This window comes from Euleptes europaea, chromosome 18 (genome assembly GCF_029931775.1).
Source record: "Euleptes europaea isolate rEulEur1 chromosome 18, rEulEur1.hap1, whole genome shotgun sequence".
Classification (NCBI taxonomy): Eukaryota; Metazoa; Chordata; class Lepidosauria; order Squamata; family Sphaerodactylidae; genus Euleptes; species Euleptes europaea.
Genome location: NC_079329.1, coordinates 12,234,713 through 12,259,444, shown reverse-complemented (window position 1 = coordinate 12,259,444; position 24,732 = coordinate 12,234,713). Strand labels below are relative to the sequence as shown.

Here is a 24,732-nt window from a genome sequence, read left to right as displayed (position 1 = left end):
TTATTTCTCCTCCCTGCTGCATTCGGGTTGTCCAGTCCCCAGCTCGATATATTACCACCCGCTTTCCCCCTCCTCTACCACCCCGGCTACTGCTGCATTCGTTTCCCTCGCTCCCTCTTTCGTTCTGTCTCTTCCTTCGTTCCCCCCACCCACCACCACCACCACCCCTGGCTTCTGCAACTTCTGGATGGGGGCTTCAGCAATAGAGACCCTTTGTCTTGGGGTCGCGTCGTCACCGGACAGCTATTAAAAAAGAGCGGCTAAATATCTCCCCACTTAGGAAAGAGGGGACGGGCGCCTGGCCCCTGCCCTCCTTTGGAACATTGGCGCAAGGAAAAGGAGAAATTAAAAGCGGAAAGCGATGCAGGTGCGGTGGAAGAGCAAGGAACTTAAGGTCCTGGTGGGAATCTAACGGCAAGGTGAGAAAACAGCCCAATTTCTTCCGTGTATGTTCCATCCTCCTGGGACACATTCCCTCATGGCCAGGCTTGTGCCATTTGTCCCTCAGAGTTAGGAAACAGAGAGGCAGTAAGATGGCATGTATTCTGGGGCCAGCCGTCGGTTTTAAATGGGATGCACAGTTCTGAGTTACACAGAACTCTCCACCGGGCGAAAACCGGCCGACTCTGTCTAAGTCCAAAGCTTGCACCCGCTATAAACTACTCGCTGGCCCAGGAGGAGAAGAAGAAAACTCACGGGTCTCTGTGTCACTTTTTCTGGTTTTTACATGTTGTTGATGTTGGGAGTGTCAACTTTGTGCAACTTTGGCCTGTGTGAATATGTGGCCTTTCATTTAGGGCCAGCCGGACGAGTATTTGGACAGCGTCTCTGACCGCAGGTGCTTAACTCTGGGGTCCTCTGATCGGTGTTATTTGTGAATTCCTGTAGATCCACTCTGAAAGGTTTTCGTTCTCTCTGGCCCCTATAATGCATATCGGATGTGTGTTGCGATTCCTTTGTGGCAGTGAACTGAACTTGCTGCTGTGGGGAGTGTCTTTCGGGGGCACACTATAAGTAATTTGTACTCTTACCCCCCACCTCCCTTCCCACAGGATTGTGGGGCTTGTACAGGTAACAACTTTCCCTGACAGTATACATATATGCTACGTGTTTACAATCTACTCAAGATACAGAATGCTCATTCTTTTGGAGAACTTGTTTTGCATTGGCTGTGCCCTGTGTATGTGTGTGGTTGCCGTTGCAGCGTGTGAGAACGCGTTATCTAGTATTCGATTGCATATTTTTCTGAATTTGATGTGTAGGTGAGAGACAGACATCCAGATCTCACACTGGTTTGCTGATATATTTTTTTTAAAGGATTTTTGTGTAGCTGACTTCACTTCACACGATCGACTGCATAATTTCGGTGTTGAAGGGTGCCCTTAATGCCTTAATAAACACTTCCTCTGTCGTGCTAGTAAATGGGGTTGAGTGTGGTGTACCTGGTTCCCTATATTTCTTCCATGCCGTTTTCGTGTTGCATTGCAAACAGAATAGTATGATGGGGCAGTGCTACATCAGCATGCAGTGCATGTGTGTATCCATCTACATGTGAATTCCTTTAGCGCCTTTCTCTGTGCATTACAGAAGCACACAGGCAGTGTGTGGCTGTGATTGAAAACAATGCATTGTGTACTAACTGGGTACTCTTTCTTTAGCCCACACTGTGTCGATGTTGGCATGCTGGGCTTCTGTCATTCCTGCACTCAAAAACGCAGTAATGAAGGATATAATAGTTTGCAGTGCATGTGTGTCCTGGGTATTTGTGTTTCCTTCAGCTCCTTTAACACCGTTCCTGTCTAGATTATAGTGTGAAATGGAGAACGGGGCTGTCTGTGAGCATGCACGCTTCATTTCCCGTGGTTTTGTGCATGCACCCTATTTACTCCCGTCTCTCCACACCGGATTAATACACCGCGAGCCACAAACAGCGGTGTCAACAGAATTTTTAATGGCTTTCTTTCCCCAATGCAACCGCACACCGTGCTTGTGACTTTGGGAGTGGTGGTTTGTTCGACGCCTCTCTGACATGGTGCATAAAAACGATGTATTGTTCTTTAGTGGGGAAGACAGCTTTATACTTTTGTCTAACTGAGCATCTGTGGGTGTATTCCATACCTGTATGACACTGGATTTATTGCTTGTGTATTTCCCTTTAATTATTTGTTGATTAGCCTCTATGAGAGAGTAATGTGTCGTGCACCTAAAGTGAATTCCTTTAACGCTGATATGTGTGGATTTTCAGCACTGGAGATGTGTTTTTTTGTGTGTGTGTGTGACTTCTCAGTGCTGGTACATAGAACCATAGAGTTGGAAGGGACCACCAGGGTCATCTAGTCCAACCCCCTGCACAATGCAGGAATTTCACAACTACTTCCCACACACACACCCAGCGACCACTACTCCATGCCCAGAAGATGGCCAAGATGCCCTCCCTCTCATCATCTGCCTAAGGTCATTGAATCAGCATGGCTGACAGATGGCCATCTAGCCTCTGTTAAAAACCTCCAGGAAAGGAGAGCTTACCACCTCCCGAGGAAGCCTGTTCCACTGAGGAACCGCTCTAACTGTTAGAAAATTCTTCCTAATGTCTAGATGGAAACTCTTTTAATTTAATTTCAACCCGTTGGTTCTGGTCCGACCTTCTGGGGCAACAGAAAACAGCACTATCCTCTCTATGACAGCCTTCAAGTACTTGAAGATGGTTGTCATATCCCCTCTCAGTCTTCTCCTCTTCAGGCTAAACATACCCAGCTCCTTCAGCCTTTCCTCATAGGACTTGGTCTCCAGACCCCTTACATGTGGGCACCCAAACATGGATTTCTGTGTGCACCCAAACATGGAATGGTGTCTGTGTGGATAAGCTAATGGCTTTTCTTTTCTTTTTGTAATTTCTGAGGGCCAAGCATGTGCCGATAAGCCGTATTCCTCACTCTGTGATTCTACACAGAGTGTGTTGGAAGGGGGGAGACGGGGAGATTTTTTTGACCGCAAAAGAGACGTTGTACTTCCCAATCTTGATTCCTCCCCTCCAATGCCAACATCTAATGTAGTCCCAGATGGTGACGTTGCTGCGAGATTGTATTCCCCGCCACAGCTGAATATGGTACACTGATTGCCGGAGGGAGGGTGTGCGACTACTGGGGGGGGGGAGGGACTTGGGGGTGGATCTAGCGGTAGTGTTGTGCTAATGGGTGAGATTTAATTCAGCATATGGAGGCAACAGCTACCGAGGGGTCAAGCAGGCTGTACGTGGCAGGGATGCTATTTTTGTTGCCACTGTGTGTGAGAGAGAGATACGGCCTCGTTTTTCAGTGTCAAGGGCGGGAGGTGGGGCTCAGCAGTACGGTGAGAGGGGAGGGGGAGAGATTTCTTTACCTTTTTCGGGGTTACACTAGTGGGAGCGAACACCTCCCCCCCTTATGGGCATTATTCTTTGTGCAGAGATGACAAAAAGACAGGTTTGGCCTGGCCGGCTTCGGAGGCCTGTGTGCCAGGGTGGGGTTTTGTAAAGATGCCTGTGAAACTCTCCTATTGTAACCTCTTTGGGTTCTCCGTGGCACTTTTCATAGATTTGATTTGAGAAGGGTCCTACAAATTCACTCTGAATTTCACTTTAAATTAAATGTAGAGAGCCAGCGTGGTGTAGTGGTTAAGAGTGGTGGTTTGGAGTGGTGGACTCTAATCTGGAGAACCAGGTTTGAGTCCCCACTCCTCCACATGAGCGGCAGAGGCTAATCTGGTGAACTAGGTTGGTTTCCCCGCTCCTACACAGGAAGCCAGCTGGGTGACCTTGGGCTAGTCACAGTTCTCTTAGAGCTCTCTCAGCCCCACCTGCCTCACAGGGTGTCTGTTGTGGGGAGGGGAAGGGAAGGTGTTTGTAAGCCGGTTTGATTCTCCCTTAAGGGGCAGAGAAAGTCGGCATATAAAAACCAACTCTTCTTCTTCTTGTTGTAGTATTGTTTCTTGGTGGTGCTCATGAAGTCACTGTCGACTTATGGCAACCCAGTAGGGTTTTCAAGGCAAGAGATGAACGGAGGTGGTTTGTCATTGCCTGCCTCTGCGTAGCAGCCCTGGACTTCCTTGGTGGTCTCCCATTCAAGTACAAACCAGGGCCGACCCTGCTGAGCTTCCAAGATCTGATGAGATTGGGCTAGCCTAGGCCATCCAGGTCAGGGCCATTTCTTAACTAAGCTTAAAACCCCACTCTCCAAAGAGCCCAGGGTAGTGTTATCTCGCTTTATCCAAACAAGAAGAAGAGTTAGTTTGTACATGCTGACTTTCTCTACCACTTAAAGGAAGAATCAAACCTGCTTACAATCACCTGCCCCTCCCCTCCCCACAACCGACACCCTGTGAGGTAGGTGGGGCTGAGAGAAGTCTAACAGAGCTGTGTCTAGCCCAAGGTCACCCCGCTGGCTTCGTGTACAGGAATGGGGAAACAAATCCAGTTCACCAGATTGGCATCTGCCGCTCATGTGGAGGAGTGGGGAATCGAACCCGGTTCTCCAGATCAGAGTCCACCACTCCAAACCACCGCTCTTAACCACTACGCTACACGGGGGGCTGTGGGGAAGGTTAGACTGGGAGCAGAATTGCCTCCTTTATGACTGGCCCTGTTCCTGGTCCTTCGAACAGCCCTGTTTCATCAAGACATTCAAGAGAAGAAGCTTTACCTGGCACAAAGAAGGGTTGGCAAAGCTTCCACCTGCTAAATTTGTGTCAGGATTCTGTTAATGCACAGAAGGGCCAGGCAAAAGAAGGTGACAACCTTCATTGCAGCCCTTGGTCCCAATCTGACACTCTTATCAACTATACCATAGAATCATGGAGTTGGAAGGGGCCATAAAGGCCATCTAGTCCAACCCCCTGCTTAATCCAGGATCAGCCTAGAGGATCCCTGACAAGTGCTTGTCCAGTCTCTGCTTCAAGACTGCCAGTGAGGGGGAGCTCACCACTTCCCTAGGTAGCTGATTCCACTATCGAACAACTCTTACTGTAAAAAACTTTTCCCTAATATCCAGCCGGTACCTCTCCGCCCGCAGTTTAACCCCATTATTGCAAGTCCTATCCTATTCCAACAGGAACAGCTTCCTGCCCTCCTCTAAGTGAAAGCCCTTCAATTACTTAAAGAGAGGAATCATGTCCCCCCTCGAGCTCCCCTTCTCCAGACTAAACATTCCCGGCTCCCGCAGCCTTTCCTTGTAGGGCTTGGTCTCCAGGCCCCTGACCTCGTAGGGCTTGGTCTCCAGCCCCCCCTGCCCCGATCATCTTTGTCACTCTCCTCTGCACCCGCTCCATTCTGCCCACATCCTTTTCGTCCACATTGGCCCTTGTCCCAGAGATTCTGCCCTGGCTAGGAGTACATGCTCAAAATGAGATTACAGTTTAGGGGCCACTTAATGCCACAATTGTCCTTTGGCATTGGTAAACTAGATGCTCAGCGTGGCGAAAAGGGTAGGTAAAGGATCTAGTTAGAGTAAGGGACTGAAAGCGCAAAGGACGACAGTGGTTCTGGATCAGTTAATCAGCTGCAGAATTGGAAGAGCTCTACGTGCGCACCAGGACTTGAAATTCCGCAGGCTTGTTGCATGATGAACCAATGTAGGCAACCATGCAACTATTTCAATAGTGGGTGAGGTTTTGCACTAGTTAGCACTTTCCTCGGTGTCAATCTATTCTGACATTTCTGGTCCACCATTTGCGCATGCACCTATTCCTCACAGCACGTGACATTTTTGCGGGTGTCTCTCTAGGAGAGAGAAATCCAAGCAGACCAGCTTGGGTTTTTCCCATCCTTCCTGCCCTGATGACCGTGTACCCAACAACATGCTGCTAAAAGTACAGCGCATACATAAACGACTCCATTCTTACTTCATTCACTCGAGCAACAGAAGAGACATTCATCCATGTCAGACACACTTATCTAAGCATCCATTGTTCCCATTAATGTCTGCGCATCCCTCTGCCGCCCGTCCTTTCCCCTTCTTCTTTCTTGTCTGTATCCACACATCCATCCGGTCTGATCCATGAGCAGGCTCCAAAGGTGCCTTTCAACTCCCGGAGATGCCCTTGTGGCTCATGTTTCTGCTCACGGAAGACGTCTTCACCTTCCATGAGTTACAGTTCCTTTGTCAGTGGAAGGAGTTAGAATCACAGAGCTGGAAGGGATCACCAAGGTCATCTAGTCCAACCCCCTGCACAGTGCAGGAAATTCACAACTACCTCCCCCCACACGCCCAGTGACCCCTACTCCATGCCCAGAAGATGGTCAAGATGCCCTCCCTCTCATCATTTGCTTAAGGTCATAGAATCAGCATTGCTGACAGATGGCCATCTAACCTCTTCTTAAAAACCTCCAGGGAAGGAGCACTAACCACCTCCCGAGGAAGCCTGTTCCACTGAGGAACCGCTCTGTTAGAAAATCCTTCCTAATGTCTAGACGGAAACTCTTTTGATTTAATTTCAACCCGTTGGTTCTGGTCCGACCTTATGGGGCAACAGAAAACAACTCGGCACCCTCCTCTATATGACAGCCCTTCAAGTACTTGAAGATGGTTATCACATCACCTCTCCCCCCATGAGCGGGAAAGTGCCTTTGAATCCTCTGCGTCCAATCTGTTTAATCAGTCATCGGAAGTAATCCGAATGGGAAATTCCATCCCGTGCTTTTTTTTGGTAGAATGTATACAGCTCAACAACTTTGTCTTTCTTAGGACAGTGTCATCTGAGCATTAATGAACAACATCTCCAAAATACAGCTGCTCACCAATTCCAGTTATCTTTCTGTGAACAGAAAAGCAGCTGGTGTATAACCCAACTTCTACTGATTTCACCATCAAGGTGCTTTTTTTACCCCAGTCACTGTAACATATTGGGATGTAAAATTGGCCCATCAGTGTTTTGCAAAAGAAACTTTATCCAGAGAAGCACTGAAGTCAAGTTAACGCATAGTTGAAGTGTGGAACTCCCTGCCCCAGGATGTGGTGATGGCTGCCAACTTGGGAGGCTTTAAGAGGGGAGTGGACATGTTCTAGAGGAGAGGGCTATCCATGGCTACTAGTAAAAATGGATACTAGTCATGATGCATACCTATTCTCTCCAGGACCAGAGGAGCATGCCTATTATATGAAGTGCTGTGGAACAGAGGCAGGATACTGCTGCTGCAGTTGTCTTGTTTGTGGGCTTCCTAGAAGCCCCTGGTTGGCCATTGTGTGAACAGACTGCTAGACTTGATGGGCCTTGGTCTGATCCAGCATGGCCTTTCTCATGTTCTTAAGTGAAGAACATTTGGCTCCCCACGATCAGATATGTGCTACCGACATACATGCCGTCAAGTTGCAACTGACTTATGGCAGCCCCAGCAAGGGGCTTTCAATGCAAATGAGAAGCAGAGGTGGTTTGCCATTGCCTTCCTCTGCAGCGTCTTCCTTGGCGGTCTTCCATCCAAGTACCGACCCTGCTTAGCTTCTGAGATCTGATGAGATTGGGCTATACCATGCCACCTTTTCTCCTGCGCAGATTGGTGCAAGGGGTAGAAAAAGAATGCCCAATATCAACACTGTTGGTGATTAATAATGGTAGATGTTTTCCTATAATGTTTGGGTTGGTTTTCTTACATCTTGGGCTCGAATTTTGGTGAATTATCCACCACTTGCTTATGCTGCTACGAAAACAGGAGTGCTTGTTGACAATAGTTATTTGGAGCTGGGCTTGGGGTAGTAAATATACCCCCAATACTATGTTTGTACATTTACCCCCCACCCCACAACAGAGATTCCAAATTAAACATCTCTCTGCCTGTGTGATCTTCTGTTTCACCACCTATCCTTACCTTTGTCTTTGTCGGTCCTCAGACATACTCTTCCCTCCCTCCTTCTATCCGTTCCCATAATTATCTATATTCTCTTTCCTTGCACGTGGGTGCACACAACGCACATACACACACATTCCCCCTGTGGTGTTGTGTATATATACACAGATCTGGAACAGGAAGAGGAATGTGTGTGAGTAGGGTGACCATATTGTACCGCTTCTGTCATCCCCAGAGCTGCCTTCTGTAACCAAAATAAAATAATCACAGATGGGAGAAATCAAATAAAGGTTCTCGACCAAGAGTGGGAGGGAAGGTGGGAAGAGGCTGTGCAACCAACAAGTGTAATGCTGTGGGGAGGTAATAGGGGGTGCCGCTACTCTTCGGGGGGTGGAGAATGGTCAGGATTAAAGTGGAAGGGGCGAATAGCTTGGTTTAGGCCCTTCCATATGGTTGCCAACCTCCAGGTCCTAGCTGGCGATCTCCTGGTATTACAACTGATCTCCAGCCGATAGAGATCAGTTCACCTGGAGAAAATGGCCGCTTTGGCAACTGGACTCTATGGCATTGAAGCCCCTCCTCAAACCTTGCCCCCCTCAGGTTGCCCTCCTCAGGTTGCCAACCTCCAGGTCCTAACTGGAGATCTCCTGCTATTACAACTGATCTCCAACCGATAGAGATCAGTTCTCCTGAAGAAAATGGCGGCTTTGGCAATTGGACTCTATGGCATTGAAGTCCCTCCCCAAACCCCACCCTCCTCAGGCTCTGCCCCAAAAACCTCCCGCTGGTGGAGAAGAGGGACCTGGCAACCCTACATAGGTGGGAGCCTGTTTCAACTGGGCCTATGAAATGGGAGACTGTCCTGTAGAGGCCTCCAGAGCATTTCTGGATAAAGAAGCTCTTGAGGAAGTAGAATTCTGTCTGCTTTTAGGATTAGGGTTGCCAACCTCCAGGTACTAGCTGGAGATCTCCTGCTATTGCAACTGATCTGCAGCCGATAGAGATCAGTTCCCCTGGAGAAAATGGCCGCTTTGGCAATTGGACTCTATGGCATTGAAGTCCCTCCCTTCCCCAAACCCCGCCCTCCTCAGTCTCCACCCCTAAAACCTCGCACGGGTGGCAGAGAGGGACCTGGCAACCGTTCCTTCCGTCTTCCCAGGGCCTTCCAGCAGCCTCTGCAACACAACCGGACCCCTTTCCCTCCTCCTGCCACCCTCCGTGCTAGCCTACAGATACTTTCCTGTCCTTGCCACCACACACAAACACGCGCACACACTTCAGGTCTTTTTTGGGCCCTCTGTTCTGCACAGATGCAGTCAAGGAGGGCATAAATAGAAACCCCTGGAGACACAAGCCAGGGAAAAAAGTGCTTGAAAATCTATTGTGAGGGGGGATGATGCCGAACTCTGAAACACAAACATCTCTTGGAGAAAACTGACTGGGGGTGTTAAGGTGTCTGGGAGGATGCAATTGGCTGGGGGGGGGGTCGGGATCACTGAGGTCTAGGGTTACCAACCTCCAGGTGAGGCCTGGAGTTCTCCCAGAATTAAATCTCATCTCCAGACTATAGACATCAGTTCTCCTGGAGAAAAGGGCGCCTTTGGAGGGTGGACTCTGTGGTATAGACACTGAAGTATCTCCCCAGGCACTGCCTGCAAATCTCCAGGAATTTCCCAAGCCAGAGTTGGCAACCCCATGGAGGTCCATATTCTTGGAGCAGAGAAGGCAATCACGGGCTGGAAACAGTGTGTTCCACAGCCTCTAAAGCAATGGTCCTCAACCTTTTTAAGCCTGGGGGCACCTTTGGAATTGTGACACAGGGTGGTTGGGCGCAACTACAAAATGGCTGCCGCAGGAGGCGGAGCCAACCACGACATGTTAGGGAGTGAGGTTATGGGTAATTTTTATAGTAACTCTCTCCAACATTTCAGGCAGATTGCACAGGCAATCTGATCTCCAGTGGCCAAACAGAAGCCCTGCTGGGCAAAAGCCAGAGAGGTGGTGTGGTTAAGAGCGGTGGCCTCTGATCTGGAGATCCAGGTTTGATTCCCCACTCCTCCACAGGAGCGGCGGAGGCTAATCTGGTGAACCAGGTTGGTTTCCCCTCTCCTCTACATGAAGCCTGCTGGGTGACCTTGGGCTAGTCACAGTTCTCTCCAAACTCTCTCAGCCCCACCTACCTCACAAGATGTCTGTTGTGGGAAGGGAAAGGGAAGGTGATTGTCAGCTGGTTTGAGTCTCCCTTAAGTGGTAGAGAAAGTCGGCATATAAAAAGCAACGCTTCTTCTTCAACCCACCCACGTTCTAAAAGCACTTGACGACACCAGGAAAGGTATTGGTGGGCATCATAGTGCCTGTGAGCAGTAGGTTGGGGACCTCTGCTTCAAAGTTCTCTCCCATGTGACTCCCATCTGCTGGCCTGGGTCTCACAAAGGCCTGGCCCATTTATGTTTTGTGCCTTTAACATCTGCAAACGAGACAGAGAGAGAGAGAGAAATGGAAGTGCTGCAGGTTTTTCAGCAGGGAGCAGCACAGATGGGGAAAGCCGCCCCCGCCGAATAGCTGCCTGTCATACAACTGTTAAGGTGCTGGAGCGCTGCCAGGCGAAAAAAGGGGGGAGGGGTAGTTGGCCTACTTGTGAAGGCCGTAGGATGGGCATGGCCAGAGATGGGCTTTCCCGTTCCACCGGTGGGAGGTTTTTGGGGGGCGGAGCCTGAGGAGGGCGGGGTTTGGGGAGAGGAGGGACTTCAATGCCACAGAGTTCAATTGACAAAGCGGCCATTTTCTCCAGGTGAACTGATCATACAATCAGGAACCTTAAAAGCAGAGTTCTAACTGCATCCCTTATGCCCCTGGCCATACATTTCATTGAATACTATGGCTTCCTGCTACGATCACATGTACATTCATCCCCCCCGCCCTTTGAAAAGGGCTATAGCTCCTTCCACTGCCACCTGTTCTCCCTGTGGCGCTGAATCACTCCACCCCAGTCCATCTCTTAGTTTCTTTTTAAATTGTATTAATTTAAAACATCATCATGGGGTCATCACCAGAGGGATCCCCAACAAATCCCTTAGTGCAGTGGTTCCCAACCGTTTTGAGCCGTTGAGTACTTTTCAGGAGAGAAATTCGTCACGGAGCACTAATTTTCACCTAGCACCTATATACTAAACCGAATGGCAGTATGACAGTAGTATTTTTCTTTCCAATCTCTTCATGGAGCACTAAGAGATGTTTAGCAGAGCACCAATTGCTCCATGGAGCAGAGTTTGGGAAATCCCTGCCTTAGTGCAATGGTCATGACCCTCAGGTGGATTGCCTCGGGTGGATTGCTGAGCCCCACCTATTGGGTCATGACCCTCGGGTGGATTGCCGAGTCCCACCTATTGGGTCATGAGCCCCATAGAGTCACCATTATAGAGGCACCATGTTGGGGACCACTGGTATAGACAGTGTCCCATTTCTGCCAGCTTAAATTCAACTGATGAAGTTCAACATACTCCAACGAAAGATGACCGAAATTATTTGTAAACATTTCAAGATGGGATATGTCTAAAACCCACCGTTCGGGTTACATAACCTTCTCCGAGCCACCTTTCATGTGTGTGCACGTGTGTGTGTGTGTACACTTGCATGTGTGTACTGAAATCAGCCTTACCTATAGCATCTAATGCAATACGGTGCCTTCTCTGCATTAATCTGGGTCAACATTGACTGTTTATGGAAGATTAGCTTTAACAGCCAGAACAAGCATAAACCAAATGTGATTCTGCGTATGATCATTGTGCTCAGCTTATTTTTCTTTCTGTAAAGACCGGTAATGGCCCAAAAGACAAGATGTTTGCCATTACCAGTATTTCCCCCTCAACTTGCAGCCCCCAGGGTATCATGATCACATTATCAGTCCCTAAAACACAAGCTTGGATGGCGCCCTGAACAAACTGAGAGCACATCCTAGAACATTCCCCAGAATTCTCTGCAATGTGCAAGGATTCCTTGGCCAACTTACAGTGGTTCCTCATCAGAAAAATCAACGTAGAAAGGATCCTTGGAGAAGTTTAAAACCCACCGAGTTAGAGGGTCTTGTGGCCGGAAGAGTAATTTGAGAGGTCTTAGTGGTTTGGGGTGAAGCTCTGAGCCAACACTTCGTGTTTTCCTTGGATGTGGGGTCGTACAAACCGTATCACTCTAGTCTTGACCCCCAAACACTGGCTCCCAATTTGTTTCCAGTCAGATTTCAAGGTCCTTCTGGTCTTGACCTCCAAGCCCTATATGTGGGGTTGCCAACCTCCAGGTCCTAGCAGGCAATCTCCTGCTATTACAACTGATCTCCAGCCGATAGAGATTAGTTCACCTAGAGAAAATGGCCTCTTTGGCAGTTGGACTCTATGGCATTGAAGTCCCTTTCCAAACCCCACCCTCCTCAGCCTCTGCCCCCAAAACCTCCTGCAGGTAGCAAAGAGGGTGTGAGGGTCTCTGTCTTTGTGTCTCTGCTTTCCATCACCTGCTGTGTTATCAGTGAACTCGTAAAAGCAGTTCACACCTTCTGGTCTCAGGCGCCAGGCCTGATGGCCCATGTATCTTCCCCCCCCCCGCTGTTCTTCCTGCCAGTACTCCCTCAGGCCGATGCGGCCTTGGAAGTGTGATAGCCGCCCAGACTTCCTGGGATCTGTCTGATGTTTTGTATTATGCCAAGCTTGTAACTTCCCATAACAATAAGTGTGAACCCCAGTGCCCCAGTGCCCTGGAGTCAATATATTCTGTAAACCCGTATAGCCCCTCACTTGCAACTTTCTACCTGTGCCTGTCTCATCTCCTGAAGGCTTCAATAAATCGATTGTTTCTGTATCAACGTCTGAGCAACTGATTTGGAGAAGCAAACTCAGAGAGGGGGATCTCTCACATTAAGTTGCAAGTCCTTGCCTCTCGGACTGCAGCTGTACCGCTTTGGACAGAATGTCAGCCGACGAGGACACCACCCCTAACCCCGATGCCCCCAAGGAACCGGACGAGCCGGAGAAGCCGGACCCTAAAGAGGAGGGAGCCAAGCCAAAGAAACCGAAGGGTCGCGCCCCCGACCAAGATCGGGACGGACGTCCCCGGGGGCTCACTTATTGGCTGGACTCTCCCAAGGGCTGGTCGCTCTCGCGGACTGCGGTGAAGGATCGCCGGTTGGCCTTCCCCAGCACGGGACTCGAAGGGGACCCGGCCCGCAAAGAGGCCCTCATGGAGGAAGAACGAAAGCAGTGGCAGGAAGACCGCCGGGCTATGCAGGAACAGATGGAGATCATGCAACGCGTAATGGGTGAGATGGCCACGACCCTAGATGCGCTGAAATTGCAACCTCCAGCCGGTGCTCCCCCAGACGGGGCGCCAGTAGTTCCGCCCGCAACCCCTGCCCCCCCGGCCCGTCGGGACCTGAAAGTCACGTATGACGGGTCGGGAGACCAGTTGACCTTTTTTATGGTCCAAGTAGACATTTTTATGCGGGAACAAGGCCGAACCTTCGTTTCTGAGGAGTCCCGGGTGCAGTACGTGGCTTCCTTACTGCAAGGGGAGGCGGCTGCCTGGATGGTGTTGCAGTATGAACTCCGCTCGCCGGTGCTGCGAACCCTGGACGAGTTCATGGTAGCACTCCGAAACCGTTTTGAGGACCCGACTCTAGGTGAGCGGGCTAAAGCCTCCCTGATGCAACTGCGCCAAGGGACTAAGTCGGTGGCGCAGTATGCAAGTGAGTTCCAGTCACTGGCTAGCCGAATTCTGGACTGGAGTGAGGCTACCTTGGTACAATGTTTCAGGGAGGGTCTCAACCCAGACCTCCAACATTGGGCCTTCATGCAAGGGAACCCCCCGGATGTGGAAGGTTGGGTTCGCCATGCTGCTGACATCGAGAATCGCAAACAACTCCTGAACTTGTCCAAGCAACGGATTGGGCGAGACCCCAGGCCCCGGGGTGACCGTGGCCGGGAACTCCGGCAAGGGGGTGGCGGGGTCCTCTCGGCCGCGGAACGCCGCAAGCGGTTCGAGGCCGGCGTCTGCCTGATCTGCGGGGGAAAGGGTCACTTTGCATCGCAATGCCCCTCTCGCTCAGGCCGTCCGACCCCTCCCCGCCAAACCCAGGCCGAGCCGACGAAACCGGCCGCCGACAGCCAGCCTCGCCGCAGAAGTGGACCACTGAGCCGGCGCTCCGGCGCACCCTCCGCTCTCCACGCACGTCCCCAGGATGGGGCATCCGACTCTACGGTCCCATCGGGGTCCCGGATTACAAATACCGTCTTTGATTCGGACGGCTCCCCGGAGGCCACTACCCCGTCCCCCTCTTCCAGCGAGGAGGAAGAGTGGGAACAGCCGGCAAAAAACGCCGTCGGTCTGCTGTAGAGGGGGCTCCGCAGCAGACCGTCCCTATCGTTGTGCAAGGAGCTCCACCGATGGTAAGCGCCCAAGAGGACAATGTATTTGTGCGTGTCCATCTGTCCCTACCCAAAGGGGGTCCCCCGTTAGAGGTCCCCGCGTTGGTCGACTCGGGGTGTGCCCGCACCATGATAAATGAGGAAACTGCCAAGAAGTTGGGTGTCCGGCGCAAGCGGCTTCCGGGACCCCTCCGTTTTTCCCAAATGGACGGGAGTGACTTTAAACGGGGCCCGGTGACCCACAGAACTGCAGCCGTGATTATGTCCGTGGGGGAACATTGGGAACGGTTGTATTTCACTATCGCCCCTATTGTAACCCCTGTGGTGTTAGGGATGAACTGGTTAAGGGGGCACAATCCCTCCATTGATTGGGTTAAACGGGTGCTTTCCTTCCCCGAAAACCCCTGTGGGTTGCATGACAAGGAACGGGTACTCAGGACTCCAGCCGCCGCACTGGTAGGGTCCCCCGCCCCAGTCTCTCCTCAATTACCCTCTGAGTACTCGCAATTTACTGATGTTTTTGATGTTAGAGAGTGCGACGAACTGCCTCCCCACAGAGAAACGGACTGTGCCATCGAGATTGTAGGGGAAGGCAAACTGTCTAAGGGAAAGGTTTACCCCATGAGCCCTAGTGAAAAGACAGTGTTGCGAGACTATCTGGATGTCAATCTGGCGAGAGGTTTCATACGCCCCTCCAAGGCTCCTTATTCAGCCCCAGCTTTCTTTGTAAAGAAAAAGACGGGAGATTTAAGACTGTGTATTGACTTTCGCAGACTGAACGCAGTCACCCAGTCTAATGCTTACCCCCTCCCTCTTATTCCTGACCTTCTAGCACAATTAAAGGAGGGCCGAATCTTCACCAAACTGGACTTGGTAGAAGCCTACCACCGCATTCGCATCAAAGAAGGAGACGAACCCAAAACGGCCTTTTCCAGTTGTTTTGGGATGTTTGAGTACCTAGTCATGCCGTTCGGACTTTCGGGGGCTCCGAGTGTCTTTATGCAATTAATTAATGAGGTTTTGCATGATTTGCTGTTTCGGGGGGTGGTGGTATTTCTCGATGACATCCTTATTTACTCTGAAACCATGGAAGACCATGTGCGCCTAGTGCGAGAGGTGCTCCAGCGGCTGCGGGAGCACAAACTGTATGCTAAGGTGTCCAAATGTGAATTCCACCAACCCTCCATTACATTTCTGGGGTATGTGATCTCCCACCAAGGGTTGGAAATGGACCCCGCCAAGGTCCAGGCAGTGCGGGACTGGGAACCCCCCACTACCCGCCGCCAACTTCAGCAGTTTTTGGAGTTTGCCAATTTTTACCGGAACTTCATTCCTAACTTTGCCCAAGTTGCGCTTCCCCTCACTGCCCTGTTGCGTACCAAGGACAAGGGGGCTAGCGCCGCGCTTCCCTCAGCCCGTTTGCAATGGTCCCCCCAGTGCCAGCTAGCTTTTGAACGTTTGAAGCTACTTTTTTCATCCGAACCCGTTTTGGCTCACCCAGATTGCACCAAGCCTTTTGTGGTGCAAGTGGATGCCTCGGATGTAGCCATGGGCGGGGCCCTATTGCAGAGGGATGAGGGGGGACGGTTGAGACCATGCGCCTACTTCTCCAAGAAGTTTTCCCAGTCTGAAATCAACTGGGCCATTTGGGAGAAGGAGGCAGCAGCGGTCAAACATGCCCTTACCATATGGCGACACTTCTTGGAAGGGGCCGAACTGCCATTCGAAGTGTGTACCGATCACAAGAATCTTGAGGCCCTCAAGGGGGCTAGAAAACTCAATGCCAAACAGGTTCGGTGGGCCCAATTCTTCGCTAAGTTCCGGTTCACTCTCAGACATGTCCCTGGCAAAGAAAATGCCCTAGCCGACGCTTTGTCACGACTTCCCCAGTATCGCAACGATTTCGATCGCCCAGTCGACTCCCTGTTCACTCCCGAGCAGCGAGGGGAAGTTCCTAGCTTAGCCGTCACCACCCGGTCCCAAGCCCGACCACCGGAGACCCCCCCTACACTCAAAGGCATCCCGGAAGCCTTCCAACAGCGACTCCGGGACGCCTCCTTGCAGGAGGAGGAGCATCATCTCCTCCCCACTGGTCTGGAACGTACCAACACTTGGTGGGTGCAAGGGGGGAAACTGTACGTCCCCTCCTCTCTTCGCAAGGAAGTATTGGGACTTGTACATGGTGCCAGGCTAGCGGGTCATTTTGGTTTCATAAAAACGCTTCACCTGGTTCGAAGACAATTCTGGTGGCCCGGTATGAGATCTGATGTAGAGTTGTATGTGCGCAGCTGCCCCACCTGCGCCACAGCCAAGAAACGGATGGGAAAACCCCCAGGGCTTCTCAAACCGCTTGAGAGCCCCTCCCGTCCCTGGGAAGTCATCGCCATGGATTTTATCACCGACCTACCTCCGAGTCGGGGAAAAACGGTTCTTTGGGTTATCACAGACCTCTTTTCCAAACAGGTTCACTTCGTTCCATGTGCAGGCCTTCCTTCAGCCCAGGGCTTAGCTAAACTGTTCATCACACACGTCCTCAGGCTACACTCGATCCCGAGGAAGGTCCTCTCCGACCGGGGGGTCCAGTTTGTTGCCAAATTCTGGCGGGCCTTCCTAAAGTTAATGGGAGTGGAAGAGCAGGGCCTTTCTTCCGCCTATCACCCCCAAACGGATGGTCAAACAGAACGAGTAAATGCGGTGGTAGAATGTTATTTGCGTTGCTATGTAAATTTCCACCAGGACGACTGGGTCGACCTGCTGCCATTTGCCGAATATGCGTATAACAATGCGCCTCATTCCTCTACCGGCTTTAGTCCCTTCCAAGTTATATACGGGACGGATTTCGGCCCTTTCGGTTCTGCCCCCGTCTCGCCAGAGCTCCAGTCTACCCCTGACCTTCAGGAGTGGATTCAGGTGGTTAAATCCACCTGGCCATGGTTGCTCAAAAATCTGGAAAGGGCAAAAAGCAAGTACAAGGAACAAGCAGACAAACACCGGTCTCCGGGATGGGAACTCAAGGTGGGGGAGCAAGTCTATCTGTCCACCAAAAACCTCCGCTCTCTTCGCCCCTGCAAAAAACTGAGCGACCGTTATGTGGGACCTTTCCCCATTACCAGAGTAATCAACGAGGTTACTGTGGAACTGGACCTCCCGAAAACTCTGAAAGGAGTCCATCCAGTCTTTCATATAAGTCTCCTCAAACCCTATGTGGCAGCCCCCCAGTTCCACCCCCCTCCCGCACACGAGATTCCTACCGTAGTAGGAGGGGACACCCATTTGGAAATATCCAAGGTTTTAGACTCCAAATGGAAGAAAGGGAAACTGTTTTACTTTGTTCGCTGGAAAAACCTTGGCTCCGCTCATGACGAATGGGTGGCCGCACCCCACATGGCGGCTCCTCGCTTAGTCCGGGAATTCCACCTTGCTTATCCCGATAAGCCTCGTCCTCTCGGGGACCCCGGGGGGGGGCCTTAAGGGGGGCAGAATGTGAGGGTCTCTGTCTTTGTGTCTCTGCTTTCCATCACCTGCTGTGTTATCAGTGAACTCGTAAAAGCAGTTCACACCTTCTGGTCTCAGGCGCCAGGCCTGATGGCCCATGTATCTTCCCCCCCCCCGCTGTTCTTCCTGCCAGTACTCCCTCAGGCCGATGCGGCCTTGGAAGTGTGATAGCCGCCCAGACTTCCTGGGATCTGTCTGATGTTTTGTATTATGCCAAGCTTGTAACTTCCCATAACAATAAGTGTGAACCCCAGTGCCCCAGTGCCCTGGAGTCAATATATTCTGTAAACCCGTATAGCCCCTCACTTGCAACTTTCTACCTGTGCCTGTCTCATCTCCTGAAGGCTTCAATAAATCGATTGTTTCTGTATCAACGTCTGAGCAACTGATTTGGAGAAGCAAACTCAGAGAGGGGGATCTCTCACAGAGGGATTGGGCAACCATACCTATATGGTTTGGGACCAACATACCTGAAGGACCATCTAATCCCTTATGAACCTTACCAAGCACTACAGTCATCTTCAGAGGCCCTGCTTTGAGTGCCCCTGCCTTCGGAGATTAGGCAGGTGGCAACCCAGGAGAGGGCCTTCACGGTCATGGCACCAAAGTTTGGAACCCTCTCCCCACAGAGAGTCATCTGTCCCCTTCTGTTGCTATATCCCGCCAGCGGGTGAAGACATTTTTGTTTCGTTTGGCCTTCCTTCATCATTTGTGGGGCTGTGGCTCAGTGGTAGAGTATCTGCTTGGCATGCAGAAGGTCCCAGGTTCAATCCCCAGCATCTCCAGTTAAAGGGACTAGGCAAGGAGGTGATGTGAAAGACCTCTGCCTGAGACCCTGGAGAGCCATGAAGAGGGGCCATGGCTTAGTGGTAGAACATCTGCTTGGCATGCAGAAGGTCCCAGGTTCGATCCCCGGCGTCTCCAGTTAAAGGGACTAGGCAAGTAGGTGGTGTGAAAGACCTCAGCCTGAGACATCAGTATAAGGCAGCTTCATGTGTTCATGCCTGCATTTTTGGGGAGGGGCTGTGGCTCAGTGGTAGAGCATCTGCTTGGCATGCAGAAGGTCCCAGGTTCAATCCCCGGCATCTCCAGTTAAAGGGACTAGGTAAGGAGATGATGTGAAAGACCTCTGCCTGAGACCCTGGAGAGCCACTGCCGGTCTGAGTAGCCAATGCTGACTTTGATGGACCGAGGGTCTGATTCAGTAGAAGGCAGCTTCATGTGTTCATGTGTTCAATATTTTAATTGCTGTTTTTATCATGTGTATGTGTTTTAACTCTCTTTTTAATTGTTTTAATGATGTGTGTTTGGGGGGAGGCTGATTGTAATTATTTTAAAAACAGATTTTTGTCACAGATGTTTTAAATGGTTGGCTGCTTTGGTGGCCCTAGCAAGGGCAGAAAGGCGGGATGCAATTAAAAAAAAAAATCAAACAGGAGAATATGGGTGTTAGTAACTCCCAGGCACTCCAGAGGTGAATAGGTTTGGCTGAGGAGAGGATTCTTGAAACATCATCCTTGTCTTTAGGAAGGGAAATGGGTGTGAACATGCAAGAATTAAAACCCCCGGATTCTCGGCCTTGTTGTCCGTTCCCGCTGCAGGTCCTTGCGCAGTGTGTGGCCAGTGGCTCCCCCTGTTACCTAGGATGAGTAACTGCAGCAGCCGCGCCCTGACCCTGCTGTCTAGCGTCTTTGGAGCGTGCGGCCTGCTGCTGGTGGGCATCGCGGTCAGCACCGACTACTGGCTGTTCATGGAGGAAGGGATCGTGTTCCCGCAGAACCAGACCACCGAGATCGTCATGGCGCTCCACGCTGGCCTCTGGAGGGTCTGCTTCTTTGCAGGTAAGGGGCCCGGACGGGCGAGAGTTCCTTGCAAATTGTCTTCTATCAGGGGCGTGGTTTAGAGCAGGGGTCCCCAACCCTTTCGAGCCTGTGGGCACCTTTGGAACTGTGGTAGTTGCATAGGGTTGCCAACTGCCAGGTAGCAGGAGAAAAAGACACCACTGTACTACTATCAGGAGATTAGGAAATCAGTACAGGGGCGACAAAATTGTACAATAACAATTACTGTTAAGTGCAACCAATATTTATCCTATGGTGTCTAAATACAACTATACATATAAACATACAGTGTTATGTACAAGCATACAAAAATAACAAGCACAACCAAACAAGTCCACATGGATGGTGACACAGACACTAACAAAATTTACAAAAATGCAAGGTCTTTGGCAAGGTGCTGCATTCTTCTATAAGTCCCATGTAGGTAAGTGTGCAATTCTAGCAGAAATACCAATTTTAGAGGAGTAACTTGATGGAGGATACGGCCGTTTCAAATTCTTATGGGTAGAATTCTTCATCAGTCCTTCCTATTCCAATATGTAATATTTTAAAATGCAATAAATATAATATGTTTCAAATATAAAATTACAAAAATAGTTCATTTAATAAATACAATAAATATAAGAATACTTACATATAGATTCCTCTAATATTGCACATCTTAAAGATTAAATTCCAAAATACTGGATGCATGTTAGTTCCCACGAAGGGTAATTATCCTTAAGGCAGCCATGTATGCAAAGTGAAACCTATTTCCTAAATACCAATCCACACTAGAAGGCTTAAGCGTTAACAATACACATCTGTGCTGTGCCGGCTGCAAGATCGACCCGTCTTAAAGGCATATTACCCAATTACAGGAAACAAGAAAGATCATTCTCTAAGTTCAAGCCGTACGGGGCTACTGTTTTCAAAATGTGAATAAAATATGATTCTTTTTGCCTTAACAGTCTAACATTGTCTTCCTTATTAAACCTTTTGGGGTTAAGCTTCCATAACACAAAAAAACGGAGGTCATTTTCACTATGATGAAAGCGCAAAAAATGTTCTACAACCGGGGCAGAAACCACCTGTAGCCTGATCCTAGATCTGTGCTCCAATATGTGCGTTTTTACAGCCCGAATACAAGATCCCACGTAAATTTTGCCACATGGACAAAGTAAGCAGTAAACACAGTATTTAGTTTGACAGTTTGTAAAAGACCGTAATTGAAAGGTGAAGTTACAATCGGTCCGTTTGAATTCTTTAACCTCAAGCGAGAAATTACAAGCCAGGCATCTGTGGCATATGAAATGCCCCACTGTAGTTTGTGTGTTAATGTTATGATAAATGTCGGAGTGCACCAACCTATCTTTAAGAGAGGCAGTTTTCCTATAGCCAATTCTCGGTAGATTGTTGCACCCTGGAATATCAGCCAATAAATGCCAGTGTCTCTTAACGACCTGAGCAATCATAGGAGACAGATGTGTGTATTGCAATGCAAAGGTTAGGGATTGGTCTTCCTGTTCTCTAATTTGTGATTTGTATAGCAACTCTTGTCTGTCCAAATTATTTGCTCTGTTTCTGGCTTTATTAATGATATTATAGGGATAGCCTCGGTTAGTCAGAGCCGACGTCAAGTTGTTGGCAGCCTCTTCATAATCATTAGGAGTGGTGTTATTTCGTTTAGTCCTTACAAATTGACCATAAGGCAAGTTCTGTCTTAAGTGCCTAGGATGGAATGAGTTGAAATGTAACAACGCATTTCGATCCGTCTCTTTTTTATACAAAGTTACAGTTAATTTACCGTCAACACTCTTATGCACCAGAGTGTCTAAAAAAGGAATGCATTGTGTGTTACATTTACCCGTAAACTTAATGACGTCACAGTTATTGAGCCACAACATGAACTCATCAAAATTAATGTCAGGAGAAAACAAAAAGATGAGGTCATCAAGGTAACGTCTGAAGCCCCATATGGAGTCTTTGAAGGGGTTATTATTATAAATGAATCTGTGCTCAAAATCTACCATAAAAATGTTGGCAATTGTCGAAGCCACGGCAGAGCCCATGGCAATTCCACCTATTTGTAAATAAAGCTGATTGTCAAAACGGAAAAAATTGTGTTTGAAAACAATATCTAAAAGGGATAATAGAAACCTAGAGGAAGGGACAGGATCAACTCGGGATAGAAGTAGTTGTTCAATTACTCTACGAGTGTAATTTAAAGGAACATTGGTATACAAAGAGACAACGTCCACAGTGGCCAAAACGCAACCAAAACTGACATTTTCTAAGATGAATAGAATCTTTGATGTGTTATGGATGTTATTTTCTAAGATGAACTTAATCTTTGATATATTTGACACACTTATATACGTGTTTTCTAAGGTTGTTGTTTAAATTTGTTGGCTAACCTCAGCCTATAAATTATTTTCCTTTTCCTTTGAAGCTCCTTAGCGTTTTTCTCCTTTACTACTCGAGCCCCCGTTCTGCCATTGATTACAATACCTGGAGGTTGGCAACCCTATCAATGTAGAGAAACAGGACTCTGATTCCTTTGGGAAATGGAGCCTGAGGCCTAGCAAGTTTGAGGCAATTGGAACAAGGATCGTTGGGTCTCTAGTAAGGAATTAAGTGCATAGACTACAAGTAGGGTTGCCAGATCTGGGTTGGGAAACACCTGGAGATTTTGGGGGTGGAGCCTGAAAAGGGTGGGGTTTGGGGAGGGGAAGGACTTCAAAAAACACAACAACCTTGTGAGGTAAATTAGGCTGAGTGTAGGGTTGCCAGGTCCCCCTTCACCACCAGCGGGAGGTTTTTGGGGCAGAGCCTGAGGAAGGCGGGGTTTGGGGAAGGGAAGGACTTCAGTGCCATAGATTCCAATTGCCAAAATGGCCATTTTCTCCAGGTGAACTGATCTGTCGGCTGGAGATCAGTTGTGATAGCGGGAGAACGCTAGCTAGTACCTGGAGGTTGAGAGAAAGTATAGTAAGGGCTCTATAAATGACATACAAACTCTTATTCTATAAGCCAGTGAATTTAGTGACAAAGGTGAAAAAATTACATACAATCTAATAAAGGAAACTTATGAAAATAACTATGAGTACATGTGAGGCAATACAATACAATACAAAAATATATTTTTTTGGCTTATCTCATTCAAATACTTATTAGTCTCTTAGAATTTTGTACTGTTCATATGCTTATTGTTCCCTCAGGAACCGGGAGAAAGATGATGGACAATAGGTGGAGAGGAACGCCGTCCGGATGCTTTGCGTTTTCACTACCCCGTGGGCAGCTTCATCAGCTCTCCTTTCAATTGGAGTCAAAGCTCCTTCAATAAGTTACCATATTCATATAATCTCTCTGAGGTTAGAAGTTTCACGCGCCCACTGGGCTGCTCTGCTCTTAGCTGCTTAGATGAAGCAAATTGAATGGAGAGCTGATGAAGCTGCCCACGGGGTAGTGAAAACGCAAAGCATCCGGACGGCGTTCCTCTCCACCTATCGTCCATCATCTTTCTCCCGGTTCCTGAGGGAACAATAAGCATATGAACAGTACAAAATTCTAAGAGACTAATAAGTATTTGAATGAGATAAGCCAAAAAAATATATTTTTGTATTTTTGTATTGTATTGTATTGCCTCACATGTACTCATAGTTATTTTCATAAGTTTCCTTTATTAGATTGTATGTAATTTTTTCACCTTTGTCACTAAATTCACTGGCTTATAGAATAAGAGTTTGTATGTCATTTATAGAGCCCTTACTATACTTTCTCTCAGCTTGACTTTTATAGTAAACGTGCCTTTTTTGCTCCAGTACCTGGAGGTTGGCAACCCTACTGCCACAACGTACCTTCAGTGAAGTGGAGATCCTTGCATTATGGTGGCAGCTTCTGCCAATCAAATCTTCAAAGGCCAATCAGAATCTCTGCTGGGCTAAAGCCCCGCATGGGCCCATCTACTTTTTAAAAACACTTGGCAGGCGAAGGTGTTCATGGGTGCCGTTATGCCTTCAGGCACCACATTGGGGACTTCTGCTTTAGAGGCTCCAAGAAAGACTGTGAAGTCAGTACTCCTGGGCACCAAGCCAGTTCTGATCTGCACATAATAGCTGCTTCTGCTTCCTGCAATTCAGATATTAAGGCAACCTGGATGTGTTTGGGACTGAGAGACCCCCGTGAACACATGAAGCTGCCTTATACTGAATCAGACCCTTGGCCAATCAGACCCTTGGCCAATCAAAGTCAGTATTGTCTACTCAGACCAGCAGCGGCTCTCCAGGGTCTCAGGCAGAGGTCTTTCACCTCTAGTCCCTTTAACTGGAGATCCGGGGGATTGGACCTGAGACCTTCTGCACGCTAAGCAGATGCTCTACCACTGAGCTACGGCCCTTCCCATGTGCTGAGTATGAGATACATGGACAAGTTTTGCCGTGTTTGGAAATGTTCTTGCAGCTGAGCTCTAGCAAAGCTCAAGCTGCTCTTCGCAACAGGCTTGCTGAGAAGCTGTACTCTTGGCATGATCTGCGGTATGATCCGGAAGTACAGCTTCTGGATCCTCAGGGAGGATATTCTCTGAATAGCCATCATCCAGGATACCACAACGATGACAGAAATGTTTGAGACTCAGCTGTCCACAAGGAAACTCATATTCAAAGGGGGAGAGGAGGATAGAATGTATTGGCAGAAACAAGAGAGACTTGGGAGGGTTGTAACTACCCAGAGCTATAGGGCTGTTGCTTACTGGAGAGCCATATTCGTCTAATTTAAAACCACAAGAGATTTGCATGCCAAGCTTTGGGGGGTTAGTTAGAATTACGATGTGTGATTTATGCCACCACCCCTGCACAGGGTGTTAAGCTGCAGTACTGCCGTCCAAGCTCTGCTCACAACCTGAGTTCGATCCCGACGGAAGTCGGTTTCAGGTAGCCGGCTCAAGGTTGACTCAGCCTTCCATTCTTCTGAGGTCGGTAAAATGAGTACCCAGCTTGCTGGGGGTTAAAGGAAGATGACTGGGGGAGGCAATGGCAAACCACCCCGTAAACAGAGTCTGCCTAGAAAACGTCAGGATGTGAAGTCACCCCATGGGTCAAGAATAACCCGGTGCTTGCACAGGGGACTACCTTTACCTACTACCACCATCCATACTTAGTATTTCTGGCCTAGGGCTGCCAACCTCCAGGTGGGG

The 24,732-nt window shown here is 49.2% G+C and overlaps 1 protein-coding gene across 1 annotated transcript in view; it reads left to right on the top strand.

Annotated features, from left to right (window-relative positions):
• The first annotated feature begins 349 nt into the window (after window positions 1-349).
• Window positions 350-24,732, top strand: part of CACNG7 (calcium voltage-gated channel auxiliary subunit gamma 7) — a 43,281-nt gene continuing 18,898 nt past the window's right edge. The window contains exons 1-2 of the mRNA XM_056864028.1: window positions 350-419; window positions 19,320-19,559. Of these exons, the coding sequence (XP_056720006.1) occupies window positions 19,364-19,559 (196 nt within the window). The 5' untranslated portion in view covers window positions 350-419; window positions 19,320-19,363. The remainder of the gene's footprint in view (window positions 420-19,319; window positions 19,560-24,732) is intronic.